This window comes from Muscardinus avellanarius (genome assembly GCF_963383645.1).
Source record: "Muscardinus avellanarius genome assembly, chromosome: 1".
In the NCBI taxonomy this organism is placed as follows: Eukaryota; Metazoa; Chordata; class Mammalia; order Rodentia; family Gliridae; genus Muscardinus; species Muscardinus avellanarius.
Window position 1 is genome coordinate 44,043,900 of NC_137786.1, and position 21,354 is coordinate 44,065,253.

At 36.8% G+C, this 21,354-nt stretch overlaps 1 protein-coding gene across 1 annotated transcript in view; it reads right to left on the bottom strand.

Moving 5' to 3' along the window:
- ARL15 (ARF like GTPase 15) overlaps positions 1-21,354 on the bottom strand; it is a gene marked incomplete at both ends in the record, with an annotated part of 411,109 nt that overhangs the window by 245,454 nt on the left and 144,301 nt on the right. Inside the window, one exon of the mRNA XM_080716907.1 lies at positions 6,276-6,335. Coding sequence (XP_080573033.1) covers positions 6,276-6,335 — 60 coding nt within the window. The remainder of the gene's footprint in view (positions 1-6,275; positions 6,336-21,354) is intronic.

Below are 21,354 nucleotides of genomic sequence, written 5' to 3' on the forward strand. Positions count from 1 at the left end.
TGTTTCCTATAACATCTTGGCTGCTGAAAGAAGCAACCTTTAAAACATGGCTGAGCTGACAATCCCCTCAAATCATTCACTCACTATTGCATGGGTTAAAGTAAGTGGAAAAAGGAACACAAATGGAACTATCTGCATTACCCTGCTGCCTTATATAAAAAAACAGGGCATCGCTGGGCGTGGTGGCGCACACTTGTAATCCCCGCGCTTGGGAGGTGGAGACAGGAGGATAGTGCAGGTTCGAAGCCAGCCGCGCTGGCTTAAGAGACCCTTTTTCCAAATAAAAAAGTACAAAAGTAGGTCTGGGAGTGTAGCCTGGAGGTAGAAGAGTTCCATCCCCAGTACCACCAAAACAAACAAACAAACAAAAAAAACATCTTTTTTTAGAGAAAAAATAAAATTAAATGCAAAAAAAATAAAGAATCCTTGTAAACGTTATTTTTCCACTTGATTGACAACTAGCAACAATGAATACTGAAGTATAAAAGACAACTTCCCTATGTCTTTCCTGATGTCAACTGAGAAGACCAGACTGCAAATGAGTATACTAAGTGGTAGGGGATGGAGAGACAACTCAGACATAACTTGCTAAAATGTTACGGGAAGAAAACAAGTCACATGGCAAACCAATCATGCTTCCAGAATCTTGTTAGGGAAATAATAATGTCTGGATCCTTATCAATAAACAGCAAACCAAACATGTTAGGAAATGAAATTTTCATCTCTGGGTTCTATCAACTCATAGAGAAAATTTCAAAATCCAGAAGAAAATATTCATGAGTGTGTAAAAACTTGTTTGTAGATTCTGGAACTGCTAATTTCTAAAATGAAAGATTATCAGAGCCGCGATGTCACGGCGGTGTGGATGACTGCTCCCAGCTCAGCCGAACGCCAGATGCTTCGCTTACCCTAGTAATGTGCTTAAATTACATAAGCCAGACAGAGGATGGAAACCATTAGGGGCAACGAGAGGAGAGGTAAAAGAGAAAAGGTGGAAAGAGGTGAAAACATTTAATATTAACTTATATGGATCACTGAAATCATCCTAGGTAGGTAAACAAAAGAATCCAATGTGGCCCCTTCCTGGTGGCTTTTCAGTTCAAACAAGTAGATCACAAGGAGGAAAAAGGGGCGTGGGGAGACAGACAAACAGAAAAGCATGACCACACAGAAAAAAATTATCAGTATGTGATTTATGTTTTTATTATGAATCTTGGAGAAAGGTTGCATTGAAACCTATCTTTTTTGGGAGGTGGGGTAGGGTTGAGAGAGATTGGGGGAGTAGCAAGAATATAATTTTAATGAAAGCACATCTGGCATAGCATTAGCTATCGGCCAGGCAAACTCTAAGTACTTGACCCTTATAGCTAATTTTGTCCTCATAAGGATGATATGACATAGGAACTGTTATTATTACAGTTTACAGAAAAGGAAACAGAGATACAGGAAAGTAGAATTGGCCAGAATCATATAGAATGACTGGGCTTGGAAACAAGTCACTAGGAAGAAGGAAAATTAATCCATGTGTCTATCCAGGATCCCTGCTAGGTGGGGTTTGTACAGCATCCAGAAAAATAAAAAATAATGCAGAGCAAAGCAAGCAGAGCTATTCATTAAAACTAGAAAAGGGATTTAGAATTTGTAGGAAAACGTTGTGAATAAAAGAACAGGTAGGAAAAAGTAGGTTATTGAGCATGCTTGGAATGTACTTTGTGGGCATCAGTTTTGCTGAAGAGCATGAGGAAATCCTTCAAGGATGATAGGATTCACTCAGGAATTTCTTACAGGCCTGTAAGAATTAATATTTGCTTTAATCAAGGAGAAAGAGAAAGAAAAGTACACAAGACTCCCGCCTTCCCCCAAGTTTATGCAGGAACGGTATGGTTATCCTCACATTATAACCATCACAACTCCATAGAACTGAGCCTGACATATAATAAATATTCACTAAATATTTAATACATGAACTTAAAAAATATGAAAATGAAATCCTGTGGGAGGTTCTAAAGATTTTGGAAAGGATGGGTAAGGCTCCGACTTAGGAGGCTATCTTGAAGGAACAATGGCTGGAAGCAAGACTCTATTACGAGGAGGCAGAAACAACACTGAACAGGAGTTTGACCGCACAGACCTCCCTACAAGAGAGTGACAGGGGGAAAAATGAACAGCAAAAGCAGCTGCAATAATTAGAGATCGAGTCCCATAAAACCTTTTGGGCAGAGGACAAGGTGCTCCCGTTTGGCTGAGATGGTGTTTTAACAATACTGTGTTAATGGAAAAAAATTCAACTTTACGTGGTGCAGATAACAGTGATAAAAGCAGGAGCACATTTCCTGTGCCCAGTGGCAACACGCTTTACAAACACAACACACTGATTAAGTGCCCCTATGCAGGTGGAGTCCCACCTCCTCTCCAAGCAACTGTGGTTAAGTCCTTCAAGCTGTCAATGTCATGGTGACCAGTGATTTACTGTCTTATTACCTGTGAAATAATAACAGCATGTGCTCCTTAAACATGAAGTTGCAATGGTAAAGTGAGAAAAAATAAGGGACAAAAGAAAATTAAAAAATAGAAGAAAATGTAGAGATCCACTCCTGTGTGATGATAGGCATAACGAGTACACTGGGAGGGTGTGAGAGGTCAGTCGAGGAGAACAAGCCATTCTTAAAATAGTGAAAACTGAACTGGCCATCACATCACTGGGCCAGACTAGCTCTGTGTAATCATTTGCCTTCTATTTTGGTACTTACATTCCCCCCGCCCCCTTTAATTTTATTATTTTCAAAAAAAGTTCACTTATTTTCTATGTTGGTTTTTATGAACATCTTCATCACTAAGCTATGAGTTTCTTGCAGATAGGGGTTGTGTCTTAGATCTTTAATTCCCAGCTCCAAAGATGGTGCTAGACACACAATTAACTGTGGTAGAATGATTGAGAAAACAGAAAAAAAAAATACCACAGTAGAGGAAACTGTCATGAATAAGAATTATAAGAAATTTTAGGTAAAACATATACAACGAGCTAGGCATGGTGTGGCACATGCTTGTAATCCTAGTACTTGGAAGGGTGAGACAGGGGGACTTGGTTTGCAGCCAGGCTAAGCTACTTAGTGAGGCCCTCCCCAACTTAGGGAGACCTTGGTTCAAAATAAAGAATAAAAAATCAAGCTGGGGGTGAAGCTAGAAGGTAGAATGCCTCTGGGTTAAATCCCTAGCATCTCACATACACACAAAAAAAGGCATGGCAACATAGACATAAAACTTATAAGAGTACAATAGTATCTATCTACATATGTATTATATGTATTAACACATATATAACATATACACATATATTCGAACATACATCAAGTGTGTGCACACACACCGAGTTTAAGTTCCCCAAAGGAGAATGTCACTAAATTTAACTTCATTACTCATTGTTATTCCATCCCTTACTATTTCTTCTTATTGGCTAAGAAGCACACGAAGTCCATGTCGTTTTCTATTTTGAAGAAGAAATTTGACTTAAGGTTAGGAAAGGGAGTTACAAAAAGCCGTGGAAGGACCAGTAAGGGTGGAGGAAGGACATTTCAGGAAGGAGCAGGGAGAGGACGTTCCCCTGAGTTAACTGCAGGATGAAGACAACCATCTTCTGAGAAAGACTTCATCACCACCCTGGCTCTCTGCTACCATCACCTCTTGTCTACCTACTTGAGTTTCTCCCTTGAATTCAGAATGTAGATTGACAATCAACTGAACTCCAATGAGCCTATCTTCTAAGCAACCCTGCACTGGGGAATACATCTCACTAATATATCTTCATATAGTAATCTGAAAACATTCAATTCTTTCCTCCTGTACTTAGAAATTCTCAGGTAAGCAGCTCCTGGATTACTTGATTTCAATAGGTCATAATTCTCACCAAATGCCTAACATATTACATTGGGGTAAACACTTGCTATCAATTATATACTTTAAATCCTAGGAAAGCTACATTTCTTTATATAGGTTAACAGCTTTTCATGAAATCTTGGGTGAGACATAATCTAGTGAATGGATCATTGAAGAATTAATTTTCTCTATGGCTTTCCTCTAAGGAAATTAGATTCTATTCTAAGGAAATTAGTAGAATTAGATTCTACTTTGAAAGTCACCTTTTCCATGAGATTATCTCTTAACTAAGAACAGAGTTATTAAAGTTAAAGTGGATAAAAGACTCTAGGCTTGAGCTAAACATTTGCTCTTTAGTACTAATATGTGCACAAAACCCACACATCATTAAGTGGAACTAATGTATTTGTGCCAGTACCCAAGGTTCTATCTTTTACCAGCATCTCTCAGCTTCATTAGAGAATAGGTACAAACTAAAGCACTACTGTCAACCCCTACAATATCCGCTCTAGTATAATTTCAGCAAATTCTGGTATAAACTGTGTTAACAAGTTTAAGTGCTTAACTTTTCTTTGTGGTTGGTGCCGAGTGCAATGAATAAAACAACTTATGTGATAAAAAAAAAAAAACTTGCTTAGGAACAGACCTATCCCCACCTTATATGCCCCTAGTCCTTCACCTTGATCTTGATCTTCTACTATACTGAATCTTAGAGTCATACAGCCAAAGTTAAAATACATTCCTTTAAGTGTTCTTTTTTTGTTTTTAACTATTGAGACACATTCACTACTTATTCCAACCAAATAAATATCCCATAATAAATACCTTGCCAATTAAGTTTCTTAGATCTTATGGGTGTTCAATAAAAGTTTCATGTCCAGCCTAACAATAAAATATTTACTAATTACCAGCCATATTTAAAGCCAATAGAATTCTCAAAACATAAACACTTTGTTTCTCTGGGTTTTCACAATCAGTTCTCTAACTTTAAAACATTCACAATAGCTGGGCGAAGTGACACATGCTTGTAATCCCTGCGCTTGGGAGGCGGAGACAGGAGGATCACACAGGTTCAAAGCCAGCCACGCTGGCTTAAGAGACCCTGTTTCCAAATAAAAATATATATAAAAAATAGGTCTGGGAGTATAGCCCATAGGTAGAAGGGTTTCCAGGAACCCCAGTACCACTAATAATTAGTAATGATAATAATAAAATAACAATAATAATAATAATCACAATATTATCGTTACTTATGAGAAAACGGCTACCAGAAACCAAACTAGTGTTAAAATATTCAACCTAATAAAACATAGTCTTTAAAAAATTACTTACAGAAAAATGTTGCAAGAACACATGCAATGTGATTTGGGGTGTCAAAAATGATAAAACCAAATATTAGGGAAAACCGGAAATTATGAGTCATAATTGCTTTTAAATACAAATGCTTTAAAAGTCAAAAGTGGTTATAAAACTGATAGACAAGCAAAACTATCCTAGAATGAGTGCTCTGAAAACAGACAACTGAAAAGATCAGTCAATAGTTTATTAGTTAGAAATAAGAAGACATCAAACACTATTAAAACAGCATAAAGCTGGCATTTCAATTCCATCAAGCTAAAAGCAGCCCGCAGAACGGCCTTAAAGAAGAAGAAACAAAATAGGGTAAGGTCAATATCACAATGTGACTGAAGAGATAGAAGAGAACTTTCTTCTAAGTCATTAAACTCACCAATATTATACTGAACTACGGAGCGCTTACCATTTCCCGGTGCCATTAGCGAATCTAGTAGGTTCACTGAGTTGACTGATTTCTTTGTTAATCTATTTACATGGGTTAAGACCCTGCCTGACATAAAACACAACCAAAATGTGCCAGACACAGGGTGTCCTGAAAGACTGAGTGATGTATGCCTTGGGGTACAGCCTATCCAATAAATGTGCTTGGCCAGCAAAGACCCCACTGGCAAAGATTTATTATCGGAACAAATACAGTCTAAAAAGACTGAATACAATAAAACCCGCAGCATAAATACAAACTAAAATACAATGTTTTTTGCCCTGTGTAGTTTAATGATTATCTTGAGATTCTCTTAAGATTCTTGTTCAAAAGATTCATTCAAGAATAAATCTTTTGAATTAGTAAAACCAATGAGGATAACCTACCAACTGCCATTAGTAGCATAGTTCTTTGATTCATACAGATGAAAACAAAGTTTATATTATTTAGAACTCTTCAACAAAATTTAAAACATTTGTAGAGAGAAGGAAATATTTCTAGAAAAAAAATTATCAAGAAAAAAGGTAAAAATGAATCACTTAGAATTATCATGTTTTAATGATATACATTATATGAATACCAAGAAAATAAAGTTGAGACATAGAAAGGATTTTAAATGTTATACCTCCAAGTTCTTTTACATTCAAGATGGCATTCTGGAATGGTACTGCCTTTATACTAAAACCTAAAATTAGAAAAAAAAACAAACATAAGAATTAGCAACCTTTAAATTAAAATACTTAAACTGCTCAAGTACTCTGTTTGGGACAGATTAAGATTTGCTTTTCATAGCTCATATTTATACAAAAAAACACATAACTTCCAAGATAAGCTAATAATTTTATACTATATTTTACAATTCTGGAAATATTATTGTATATTATAGCAAAATATAGCACTGTCCCTTTTACTTCAAAATATTATCTTATTTAATATCTAATGTCAGTGTGCAACTTTTATCAATTGCAAGAAGGACATTTGGAAGTATAGTGATGCTTCAAAGAAAATTTTAAATCTATAGGGGATTTTGCTACTATCCTAAAGTTAATGTCTTATCATTTTAACTCACATATAATTCATCAACCCCAGAGATTAAGAAACTTAAGTTGTAATCATTTTACATTAGATTTACATTGTACTCATGTCAGTGTATAAGCACATGGTTAATAATACATACATATATTTTTCTTAAAAGTAGTCATACTTATCTATTTGAGCAAGGCAATAATTTCATAATATATTTAATATTTATATCATAAAATGTGTTCAGAGTATATAGTTCCATGATTAACAATAAATTTAGGGCTTAGCTATTACCACTGAAGTCAATCAGTTCACCTGAAACATTTTAGAATGTGCATACATACATATACATACACGTGTGTAAATATGTACATTGAGTATTTCTGAAAGGAGCCACAAGACACTGGAACTAGTAATGACTCTCAGGAGAATGAGGATCTGGAAGCCTTCAGTAGAAGAGAGATTCTTTTCTTACATTTGAATGTTTTGCCATGTACTTATATTTCCTTCAAAATTAAAAGCTCCATTAAGAGTGTGTGTGGTGGGGGAGGGTATGTACTGAGGATTGAACTCAGGGACATTTAAGGCTTTAAGCATTAATGAAAATGTACAATTACAAGATGAATAAAACACAGTTCCTTTTCCAAGATGAATATAAAATGAAGGTAATACACAAACACTTTTCATTTCAGGTAAGTTTTGTAGATAGGCACCTGAAACGATAAATAAAGTATGAGCCAGACGTAGTAACACACACCTGTAATTCCAATACCTAGAAGGCTGAGACAGGAGGATGGCAGATTTGAGGCCAGTGTCAACAACTTAGTGAGATTCTCAACAACTTAGCAAAATTCTATATCAAGATAAAAAGTAAAGAAAGGGCTGGGCTGTGGGTGTAGCTCAGGGGTAGAATGGCCCTTGGTTCAATTCCCAGCACCCTCTAAAAAAGATATATTAAAAAATAAAATATGATCTGGATAAGAACAATTATTTTGCATGGTTTTGCTTTCTTTACACAAAAGGAAATGAATATGTGCTTTTTATCAACTTGTGCTTTTTATTTTTTTCACTTGTGCTTTTTAATCCAGCCTCTTTTGCACTCCTTGGCTGTGTGTCTAACTATCCATTACCATCTGTATGAGGCAGCATTATATAGTGCTTGAAGAATGACTTCAGAATCAGACAGAATTAAGGTTTCAATTCTGACCCAGTTACTCCATGATTGTGGGCAACCTACTTGTCTTGGCTTTCCCTTCCGTGAAATAGGGATGATAGTAGCTACTTAACAGCATCGTTATAAAGATGAGACACCGTGTCCTGTATATACCACAGTGCCTGGTACTCAATTAACACACAATATAACATACTGGCATTGTTTTCGCTGGTGCTCATTTGTTGATAATTTAATCAGTATGTATATATCATTTCCGCCTGTCTAAATATATTACAAATTCATAAGACAGAAAATTTGGGCACTCATTTATTAATCAAGTACTTAGTTGGAGTGGTATAAGTGACCACTGAATGAAAAGTATATCTGTTGGTGTGATGGAGGTATCAACCGTTGAAATTTTCTGCTAGGAAAGTACATGTTCGCTGGGCCCTCTAAGAATCTTCTGTAGCACACTCTCCCTTTGTGGGTTTAATGCAGATTAACACCGTCAGTGCAGCATTACAGCTAACGGCACATGAAGTCACTGAATCTTAGTAAAACAGGAGGAGGAACGAGGAGGCAGTCCCCATGTGGCTGAAACCCTGGCATGTACCTGGGCCTGCAGGAAAGCCTCTCCAGGTGTCTGGCCTCTGGGAAATTAAGGAAAGTCGGTGCCAATCACAATATCACAATACTCCTGCTGGCACCAAAACTCCCCTGCAGGAGACCTGGATGCTTGGATGTACCTACCTCACACGGATGTTATGTGGATTAGAAGGCAATGATTGCAAAATGCTGGAAACAAAAAGCCCTCTGCAAACACTAAACAGTCTATTAGTGGTTATGTTCAGGACAGCTCGGGTATGGATTCTCCAGAGAAACAGGACAGGTCCCAACTTTGAAAAGAAGAAATTATGGAGCAGACCAGCAACGTGTAACCAGCTTTGATTCTGAAAAGCTGACAACATGCAGGCACTCAAAGGGAAATTATTCTTCCAGAAATGGCCACACCCTCATGCAAGACACAATTTTGGAAATTTATTAATCCAACTGGCAGATTATACTACTGTTACATCTTCAAATCCTTGCAGTCTTCATAATAAACTGACTACAAAAATGTCCTCAAATGTTCACACTAAGCAAAGCAACCTAGAAATTTTATTTATAGGCATATAAACATTTCTACAGAATGCTCACAAATGTTTTCTCCCCAGATAGAACATGCATGGCTAGGTTTATACTGCGCCTAGGGATACATAAGTCTTCCATACTACTGTCTCCATATTATTTTTTATAGATAGCTATGGTAATTAATCTTCAGAGGACAAAGTCTCAGTAGTCAATCCAAAAAATAAGACAACACACTGTCCATGGAAGAAAATATTCTAATATTTTAGTCATTCTCAGCTTTTGCAAAGATGAAATAGAACTAAAAACTTAAAGTAATGCTTTTAATTTGCCAGAAGGGCAACTATCATGCTGTATTTTATTCTCTTATATTGATTTACATGATGTTAAGGTAGGAGGGATTATGTGTAGAGATACAAAGTTCAAATCATCAGAACACCTTCTCAAAGTGTTACTTTGAAGAATAAGCAATGAGCTCAAAAGCAAAAATGTCTGGATTCAAATCCTGGTTCTTCCATTTATTAGCTGGGCAAGTTGTCAGGGAAGCCCCCAGTTTCCTTGAATTAAATTGTTTTTTTCTGAATCCGTGTTCCTCTAGCACACAGTATTTCTCTCAATGACTTTTACAGTTGTCACGGTGCATCAGTTTATTTATTCATTTTATCAGTACCCCACTGGACTGCAAGGATCAGTAATGGAGAAGCCATGTGCTGTATATCCCTTATGCCAGTGCTTTGCCCCTAACAGAATCTCAATATTGTTTAATGTATGTGGTCTAACAATCCCAGTGTTAATGTCAATACTACCAACTCAAGAAGTGGAGAGAGTTTTGGCAAGTATCTTGCCAAAAGTACTAAGTGCTATATTTAAAATGTCAACTCATTTCCTATCACCAGAACCCTACACCACTGAACTTCCTCCATATCCCAACTAAACAACTGATTCATACTACTTTGTATAATTCTGAACCTAACTAATGGTGGCGCTGTCCTGGAAATACACATATTACTGCTAAGCCCACTAACTTTCTTTCCTTTCTATTTATAAACAATTCACCAGGAGGAACCCAATTAATGTTCTCAGGTCCATTCAATACTGCTTTCTTATTAATGGGATAAAAATAATAACATGAGTTTTACAAAGACCTTTTTTATAGATATATTTAATATGCTCAATTGACTGAGCCTTGACTGTATCATCATCTCTTGCTTCTTGAAACTGTGTATGTTGTCTGATGCACTCTACTGAGACTCAGTGCACACTAGGAGGACTAGCCACGATGCTCAGACTTCCTAGCCCCATTTTTTTGTTCTTGCTGAAAAATGAGTGGGCTAGATTAGCTCTTCAAGATTTCCTTTAAAATTAAGATTCCATTATTTATATTAAGCCAGGAGGAGGAAATAACAGTTACCACTGAGCGGATCCTCAACAGTCTCCAGTATTTGGCCCAAGGCCTCCAGGGTAGGTCTCTCCAGGCTCTATTCAAAGGACTCAGCCTGAGGCCTAAGCTACACTCATTTTTTCCTGGCCTATCTAAGCTACATTAGTAAGACTGAAACCTCCCCTAAGATTTAACCCCACAAATTTTAATAAATATATGACTTAGTAACTCTTTGGGGAAATGATTGTTTGAATAGCCTTTCGGTTTTTGTTTTGCAATACTTAAATCCAACAAAACCTGTGATACAGGGGAGATGGATTTGAAATTTCTCATGCAGGGAAAGCATTCCTGGAATTGTAACAAAATGAGTTTTGGGAGGAAGGTTAGTCTATTTTTATTCATCATGCAGAACACATGAGTTCTGTTTAACTTGGGCCTACATACTCAATCCTTCTCTCCCCCTCCCCCAAATTTGCACACAGATACTTGATGTGTGCTTCTGAATTTCCTGGGCCACTCTCAGAAAGCTGAAGGGAAAGACTGACCTGGACCAAGAACATTATTGATGCTATGGTACTTTGGGGACGTTTGGACAAAAATCTAGTGAAATTCTTCTAAATATGATTTCAACATCATAAAAGGAAACTTAATCCACTGGTATTTATAAAACACAGTCCTTTAGCAGATACTAAAATCTGACCTTCTAACTCGTTGCTCTGATTAACACATATGCAGCTCATACTAAAGTTATTTAAATGTTTCATTCAAATTTTCACAAACTTTTTCTTTCTTTCAAACTGTCACGATCTTTTTCTATTTTAATTGACTGACGTACTACTTGACAATTTTTCAAATGCAGAAATATATCCCCAAAGATATTTTCACCCTTTTTCAATTCAGAGTGTTCTGTGTTCTCTAGGCTGTGCTTCGTGCTCTATCAGTGTATTATCCTAAGTCTTTAGATTCCATTCCTCTGGTTCAAAAGAAGAAGAAAAAAGTGACTATTTGTGTAAATGACAGTTTAACAACCCCTCTTATCAACAAATTCCTCATGTATATACAGTCAAGGAATTCATTCCTACAGATTTCACTTGTCTTCTTTGACCAAGGAGCAAGCTGCCCGGTTTCTCTCTCTCCACCAACCAAGTCCAGCTCCCTGGAGGATTTCTTGGCCCTTTGAGCTTTGACAATTTAAGTATCTTTTTTAAATTATGTCAAAGCTGAAAGAATGTTGAAGTTAACGATCCAATAAAGTTTGGATTTCCTTTCCTTAGGAAAAAAGGCAGGCTTTCTTGCCTTGCTGAAATTGGAAGGACATACCCTTCTTATAATATGCTTTTATTTCATAAGAAACCAACTATTAAGGTAGATTCTCTTTTTAATTGCCCAAAGCTCCTCCAATGATATTTCATTTCTAATTGGTTTTATACTGTCAAAACAATATAGAGAAATAATTTAAAATAATAAAATTCCACAGTAACTCAGCTACACTAACAAAACATATTGTAATTTTTACATGTTAATTCCCAGCTTATAGACAAATGTATAGTTTTCCATGGTTTAATTTAAAAAATAAATGTAAATTTAATTTTTCATCTTCTTCAGTAGAAGAGTATATACATTTTTCAATCTATAATCATTTAATTGAGGTACCATAATTTGTTTAATAAACTCTCTTGCTGTAGGACATTTATACTGCTTTAAAGTTTTAGTTATTATACAAACTGTTGCAAGGAACTCCCTCCTGCGTATAGTTTCTTTTAAGTTACTTCTTTACCATAAATTGCCACTGGTACCATCACTAAGTCTGTGAGCATTTTGGCAACTTTGGATTTATATGAATAATTGCTTTCCAAGAAAAGAGACAGTAATAATCACAACCAAATAACACAGAAGCATATCAACACAAGTACTCTCTTGCCAGTGCTGGCTCTTAACCCGGGGGTCAGAAAGGGAACAAACATAAAACTACATTTTCTCTGTGTGTGTGTGTGTGTGTGTGTGTGTGTGTGTTACTACCTCTGAGCTATACCCCAGCTGTTCCCCCGACCTTTATTTTTTTGAGACAGGATCTCTTTACGTGGCTGAGGGTCTATGTTGCTGAGGCTGACCTGGAACCTGTGATCCCCCTGTCTTCAGCCTCCCAAGTACTGAGATTACAGGCTTGCAGCACCACACCCAGCCTTAAGTTCTTATCTTTAATATTTGATGCAAATATCTCTTAATGGTATTATCTTTCATATTCATCCTGTTAATTTTAGCTTTCCAATGACTTTAATTTTGTACGTTCAAGTCCCAGATCCTTTCCTTCGTGAATCATTGCCCACAGGGTTCCTCCAGCTCTTCTCCTGTTTCTCACGGTGAATGTCCACAAACACGTGAGGCTCTCTTAACTTCTTCTAGTTACCTTTTCTGTTCTTGGGCTCTATTAGTTTAATACCTTCCTTTTACCTACTTTGCTGTTCTTAAATTATACACACAAAGTCAGCCTTCTTGGCTCTCCTCTGCTGCCTTTCCTTCACCCCACCTCTGCCATCATCCATTTGCTTCTCCAACACCATTTCCTCCTTCTTTTACTACAGTGAGTACAGAGACCCAGCCAACAAGCATCAATCCTTTCTTGCCTATATCTTTACTTCATGCCCCACTCAGCCCAACCTTTACCATTACAAAGCCTGTTAAGGTTTGGGTTTGGAATGTCCCCCAAAGGCTCATGTGTTGAAAGTCTGTCCCCAGCAGCAAAGTTCACAGTGGGGCATTGCTGGAAGTGGGTTTCCAGGGCCTTGGGGTCTGTAACTCTCCCTTCTCGCTCAGCTTCCCATGGTCAAATGGGAACCTGCCATCTAGGTTTCTGCTTGGAAGCCAGCAATCAAGGCATGACCTTCTGAATATGAGTCCCAAATAAATCTTCTAAATCCTTCTCCCTCTAAGTGTATCAGGTATTTTGGCCACAGCAGATAAAATGTTGACTAAAACAGAGCCCTTCCATTGAATCATAAAGAACCTCACCATTGTTAAAGGATCTTCTCCGTTTCAACATGCTCTTCTATACTTTTTCTTTTTCCTTATAAGAGCAACCAGAAACTTTTCTTCTCTTAGTGCATCCCGGCACAACCTTTGCCTCCTTCTAATACTTTTAGATCACTTCACCATAGCCACTGCGTAATACCTTCCCACCTAAAGTCTGACTTCTGCTTATATATGGATGTCCACATTTTCAACTTCTAATTTATGAAAAATTTGTTCTAAATGAATATCTAAATGAATTCAATATTTGCTTAACAGTTGTGAACTTCACCCAATCTTCTATTATTAAGGACAACACTCCAAATTTATGTCTAGAGCTCTCTTTTAAATCTCCCAGTTTCCATATCTTTGAAACTATCAGCTCTAATTTTCATCAATCATCTCCAGTTTACTGGCATAAAGTTGTAGATTCCAATACAATTTCTACATTGATGGTCATGCCATAACAAATAAGTGTTACTTATTCCGTTCAAACATGTAATCATTTCTTTTACATCTTTTTCTTGCCTGATAGGCTGAATAGAATCTCTATTATAACAGTAATGGTAAAAACAGACATTGATGCCTTATTCCTGATCTGAACAAGAAAGAATTCATCCTTTTTATATGACAATAGCTGTGGGATTCTCATATTAACAGTTGAGGCAATTCCTTTCTATTCTTACTGTGCCAAGAGATTTTACTAGAAATTGATGACTTTTTAGTATACCCTGAGATATTACCTAGCTTATTTTTATTTATATGTTTATTCATTTGGTACTGGAGCTTGAACCTAGGGAGGGACATTCTACCTCTACGTCATACTGTTGGCCTTTGTAATTTTATTTTGAAACAGGGTCTCGCTAAGTTGCTGAAGCTAGCCTTAAACCTCTGACCAGCCTTTCTCAGCCTCCCAGGTGCTGAGACTACAGGTGTGTGAACCACACGCCATGCTCAGTGGGGTACAGTGGTGGGTAGTGTTCTCTTCTTGTAATGTCTTTGGCTTTGTTACCAGGTTAATAAAGGTTTTATAAAAGAACTGGAAAATCTTCCCTCTTCTTTAATTTTGTAGAAGATATTATGGAGGACTGGCATTGTTTTTCTTCTAAATGTTAGGTAGGATTTAGGAGGGAAGCTAACCACACCTCAAGTTTTCTCTCCTTAACTATAACTTCAATTTCTTTAACAGATATAGGTTTTCTAGTATTCTCAATTTCTTTTTAAGTGATACTGGACAGTTTTTCTTTCAAAAAAAATTGTCTACTTCATCAAAGTGGTCAAATATATTGGCAGAAATTTAGTCATAATGCCCCACAATTCATTTAATTTTTATAGAATCTGTACTAATGTCACCTTCCTCATTCCTGATATAGCAATTTGTGCCTTTTTTGATTTTTTTTTTCTGATCAGTATGGCTAGTTTTATCAACTTTGTTGACGTCAAGAAATCAACTTTTGGTTTGACAGATTTTTTTCTACTGCTTTCCTGCTTCATTGATTTCCACTTTGGTCTTTATTATTTATTTTCTTCTGATGACTTTGAGTATGATCTACTCTTTTCTTTTAGTTTATCAAGATACAGGTAGGATCACTGATTTGAGGCCCTTATTTTATAATTGGGTATTTGATTTTGTTAATCACTCCCAAAAGTCCTGCTTTAAAAGGCATACCATATGATATTTTGTATTGATATTTGGTGCTAAATACTTTATATCTCTTTTATTCTTTGATACATAGGTTATTTAGAAGTAATTTGGTTGCAACACACACACACACACTTTTGCAAAGATCTTTTTTGTTACTGATTTTTTTTCCTTTTTTTTTTTCCTTTTTTTATGGTGGTACTGGAGTTCCTGGAAACCCTTCTACCTCCAGGCTACACTCCCAGACCTACTACATATATATATATATATATATATATATATATATATATATATATATATATATATATGTGTGTGTGTGTGTGTGTGTGTGTGTGTGTGTGTGTATGTATGTGTGTGTGTGTGTATATTGTATATATATATATATATATATATATTTTTTTTTTTTTTTTTTTTTTTTTTTTTTTTAATTTGGAAACAGGGTCTCTTAAACCAGCACGGCTGGCTTCGAACCTGCGCGATCCTCCTGTCTCTGCCTCCCAAGTGCAGGGATTACAAACTTGTGCCACCACGTCTGGCTTGTTACTGGTTTCTAATTCAATTCCACTGCAATCTGAAAACATATTTGGTATGAGACTTGAGTCTGTGTAAATTTACTGTGACTTATTTTATGTACTAGGTAATGATCTAATTTGGTAAATGTTCCCTGTGCACTTGAGAAGAATGCCTTCTGCTGCTGGGTAGAGTGTTCTATGTTAGTCCAATCACGCTGGCTGGTAATTGTTATGATCTGGAGCTGGAATGTCCCTCAGAAAGCTCAGATGCTGAAAACCTGGTCTCCAGTGCAGCAGCATGCATGGCTTCTGGAGCTGGGTCACTGGGAGCGTGGCCTTGTAAACTCTATCAGGACTTTGCCACTTGCTGTCTCTCCTCCTTCCCTCCCTCTCCCCTACCTCTTTCTTTCTGCTTCCCAGATGCCATGAGCTGAACAGCTTTCCTCCATCATGCCCTGCCAACATGATGTTTCTGCCTTGGAGCCAGCTGACCATGGACAGACAGCTAAAACCATACACGGAATAAATCTTCCTACTGTAAGATGGCTTGTCAAATATTTTGATCACAATGAGAAAGTGCTGACTAATGCAATAATGATGGTCAAATGTACTGTATTTTTCCTGGGTGTGATGAAACACAACTGCAATCCCAGTACTTGGGAGGCTGAGACAGGAGGATTGTACGTCCAAGTCCAGCCTCTATAACTTAGTGAGACCTTGTTCCAAAATTAAAGCTAAAATAAAATAGGACAGGGGTTATAGCTCAGAGGTAGAATTCTCCTTACACCCCAGATTCAATGTCCAGTTACACACACACACACACACACACACACACACACACCCCAACAAATTTTGGCTGATTTTCCTCCTGTATATTCTATCAGTTGACAAAACTATGTAATCTCTGATTATAACTGTGGCTTTGTCTGTTTTGCTTTGCAGCTGTGTTATTTTTTTGCTCCCTTTATTTTGAAGCTCTGTTATTAAGTAAGTACATAAATGTTCAACACTGCTATGTCATCTTGATTAAGTGATCCCTTCATCACTATGAAATGAACTTCTTCATGTCCAGTAGTATTCTTTGGTCTAAAATATACATGGTCTGAAATTTAAGTAATTGCTTCAGCTTCCATCAGACTGTTAGTAGGATGTATCTTTTCTCATTCTTGTACTTTTAATCTATTTCTGTCTGTATTTAAAACTTTTTTTCCTACAGCTGGCATTTGGTTGAGTCTTGCTTTTTAAAAATATAATATCAAGAATCTCTTAATTCTAGAATATATATTTAATTGGACTGTTAATGGATAACAGTCAAAGTACTGCCTGAGTGTACTGCCTGGCTACTTGATTACTATTTGTTCCATCTACTCTTGTTCCCTATTTCTTATTTTTTGCCTATCTTTGAATTGTTTTTGAAATTTTCATGATATCTAACTTAAGACATAATTGTTCTGTTAATCATTAATTTAAGGCTTATATAGTATATCTTTAATCAGTCTGCCCTCAAGAAGTATCACTTTCCATATTGTATAGGAACCTTAGGTGGTCACACACCTGTAATCTAGTAAGTGCCTGCTTTTCAAAATTTCCTGTACCTATTCTTGTTTTCTCTCTCTCTCTCTCTCTCTCTCTCTCTCTCTCTCTCTCTCTCTCTCTCTCTCTCTCTCTCTCTCTCCCTCTCTCTCTCCCTCCCTCCCTCCCTCCCTCCCTCCCTCCCTCTCTCTCCTCTCTCCTCTCTCCTCTCTCTTCCACTGCAATGATGCAAAGAAAGACAGTTGATTTAAGAAACTGGCTCACATAATTAGGAAAGCTGGCAAGTTCAAAATATGCAAGGTCAGATGTCAGGCAAGAGGACAAGAAAATAGCCAATGTAAAATTCAAATCCAAAGGCCATTTGCTGTACCCTTCTTGACCCTGGGAGGTCACTCTTTTTGTTCCATTTGGGCCGTCCACTACCTGGATGAGGCCAAACTAAATAAAGGTCAATCTCCTATAAAATCCAGGGATTTAAGTATTAATCTCATCTAAAAATACCTCATAGAAAAATTCAGGATAATGCTTGACCACATATCTGGGAACTATGGCATAGTCTAATTATACATAAAACTAACCATCATATTCTTTATACCGGCTTCAAGCAATTTTACTGATATACCTTAGCATAATTTTGTTCATATTTCTTATATTTGGAGCTCAATGAGCTTCTTGAGTCTACAGGTTCATAGTTTACACCAAGTTTGATGATGTTTCAACATTAATTATTCAAATATCTTTTCTGTCCTTTTTGCACTCCCTCACTTCCATGGATTCAAACTGTCCTTAATTAGGTCACTTAGAGTTACGCCCAAAGCCCATTGATTCTCCTGGCATTTTCTCTCTTCCTCTCTCTTCGATAGTCTTTCTAATTTAATGCCTTTAGGCTAATTAAATCTTTTATGATATCTAATTTGCCACTGATCTCACTGAGTACATAGTTTATTTCTGATATCTATTCACCAGTATAAGTTTTATACAGGTGTTTAAAAATATGTCTTCTATGTCTCAATTTTATGAACATAGAGAATAGACTTGTCTTGATGTCATTCTTTGTTAATTTTAATACCTATAATTAGTTCTGGTCAGTTTCAACTGAATGACTTTGCTTCTCATTAAAAATTATCTTTTTTTGCCTCTTTCCATGCCTGATAGTCTTTGATTAGGTATCAAAACAGTGTAAATTTTGCCTTGTTAAATGTTAGATTTGGAGGATTTTTTTTTGGGGGGGGGAGTGAATCTTAAATGGTTTTATATTGGAATATGTAAACATAACATTAATATTATCAGGAGACCATTTTAGTTTTTGGAAATGGCTACTGTAACTTTTAAAGCAGTAGTCTGCTCAGGGCTAATACTAAGGGGAGAACTTCCTGAGTATTCTATCCAGTTTCTCATGAATTAGGCCTTGTCTCTCCCTGCCCTTGACTAGTTTCCTCACATGCATGCTATTGTCCACTTTGCAGAACCTTCAGGGAAGACTTGTTGAAGATATCAATGGTTCTTTCTCTGTGCAACTTTCTTTTCTCAAGTACCGTCCTGTCCTATGAACTCCTGCTGCATGATCTCACAGACTCTCAGCTCCATCTTCCCAGAGCAGGAATTCTACTGAGCCCATGTTAGTTCCCTTTGGAACTGTGCACTGTGCCATGGCCTAGAAATTCTCTCAAGGCAGTAAGCTGGGACAATTACAGGATTCATCTCATTTTTTTCTCATCTCTCAGTGAAGACTGTCTTTTGTTGCCTAACATTCACTTTCCTGAAAATTGTTGCTTTCTATATTTCACCTTTTTAACAAACAAACAAACAAACGAACAAACAAACTTATTCTGGTTGTTTCAGGCGAGAGGACAGACCAGCTCACAATTCCATCTTGACCAGGATTCGTTCTTATACTCACAGCCCTCTTCTGAGCATCATGTCTTTCCTCCTCAGATGACCACCCTCAACCTCTGCCTACTCGCAATGCTAACATGAGACCTTTCCTTACAAAAACAACTCCCTTGACATTCTATGTGTTTCTTCTGTCTTCTTGAAGAACAGCCTACATACAATCTTAGCCAAAAGACCAAGGAGTGAAAGTGACAGTCTGTTGCTCATTCCCTTTTCTTACTCATCATCCCCTCATTTCTGAGGTTGGTTTCTACTCCAGTAATAATCTACTGAAACCGTCCTACCACTGGTCATTAATGAGTATATTGGTATCACATCCTGTGGCCATTTCTCAGACTTTAGACTTAAGTTAATATTATTAGATGCTGCTTCTTTTGATTTCTTGCTCATAATTGACTTGTTTGATACTGTATAGAACTGCCTGCCTTAGATACCTAATTCAATGCAGAAGCAGAAATATAAGCTCCAAAGGACAGGGATATTGGTTTGCTTTGTTAACTGATACACTCTCGGTGCCTCTATCAGGGACAGTCACACAATAGGTATTCGGTAAATATGGAACAGACAAATAAAACACAGTTGGTGCTTCTTCCCTCTCTCTATCCACTATTTCCATATGATCTCATCTAAATCCAACACTAATTTTTTTTCTCAAATCTGTTTCTGTAGCTCCAAAATTCCTCTAATCTGCTTTTTTTTTTTTTTTTTAGCATTTGGATCACTGTTACATGTCCTGCCAATGCCTCAAAATTAATATGTCCAAAACTAACCTCATTACTTTTTATCCTAAAACCATCTGTCATGTTTTCCCTACTTCTTTTTACAATTTGCCCAAACACCAAGCTAAAAACTTGAGTCATAATTGATTCTTTTCCTTTCCTATCACTCAATATGACTGTCACTTTTACGGCAGAAATTACAAGTGCCTTTAACCCTCTATCACCACAATTACTATTCCCCTGGAATCACCTCTCCAATATTAGAGGCCTATTCCATTAACGTTTCTAGTCTCTAGTATTGGAACACAACCTTTCCTTTTTCTGCATCCTGTGCCTTGACCTAATAAGACCACCATGAGAAAGCATAGAATTACCTATGATTTTGATCCTTATTCTCCTCATCCCACTACTCACAGTGTATCCTACCTGTGTATGAGGCCCTGTTCAAATATAATAATGTTCACCATGAAGACTTCTTTGATGCCCTAGATTTGAAATGATCACAAGTATGCCACATATCATACTCTCTCTTAGCACAGGACCAGCCATATTACAAATATCCAATAAATATGGACTGTTTTATCTTTAGAAAAGTTATCTTCAACCCCAGTGTAAACTTCCTGATGGCACGGACCTCCAAAGAGGCCTCCAAAAAGGAACTCTGCCAACTTCAGGATAACTGCAACTCACAGAAGTTGGATATCCAAAATGTTAGCCAATTTAATATCTAATGCATCAGAACATCAACTAGCACACAATGTTAGACTGGTTCCAGTAAAATGAAAACATTATTTAAAAGTAAAAACAAAATAAAAATGAATAGCAAATATAAGACATTATAATTTATAAGCATATTATAAGAACATTTTCAAGTAATTTTTATATTACCATAGAAGAATAAAACTGTTCTTGCAGCAATAGTGGTAGAAGATAACTCTGATAAATCAAGTATACTTTTTGTTACTCTACACATCATATTTTGGAAATTACACTGCTTGAAAGGAATTCTTATGCTCATAATATTTGTATAACTTTGCAACTTTGCAGCACATTTATCAAAGGATAGCCACAGTTCCATACAAACCAGCTAGTGCACACTCCCACCAGAAATTCTCAGCTTTAGGTACCACTAAATTTCATCTGAAGACCTCAGCACTGTCACTAGCTGTGTAACATCATTATATGAACCTTAGATGATCTGAAAACACAAAAAGAGATGTTTACCTGTCATAGAAGGCTTATGATTCTCACAGAGGAAACTGTATTTAAAAACACTATGTAGATTCAATTTACTACCATCGATTTTTTCATTAAACAAACATCTATATCTATGCCCAAATCTTGTGCCAATCCATGGGTATATAATGCCAGGTGAGATGTTCTATCTGCGGTTAGGAGCTTATACCTTGGGTGTGGGGATCGTAAGCAAAGCTGCTTCATAGACACTAAAGTAGAACTATGGACCCTGTGTAATGGGGAGAGGTAGGGGGACTTCGTCTGAGGGGAAAAGGAGGTTGAAAGATTCAGTGTACATGGGCTATGCTTGTACTCTCTGCGGGCTCAAACTCAAAACACACCCCTCACCCTTTCCTTTAATCAAGCTATGCCTGTTTCTTCAAAGGTTCTGTTTCAAATCTATAATTCTAAGATCTGAAAAGTTCTGAAAACGCATACTTCTCTCCAACTTGGCTGGTGGCAAAACCTGACCTGATGT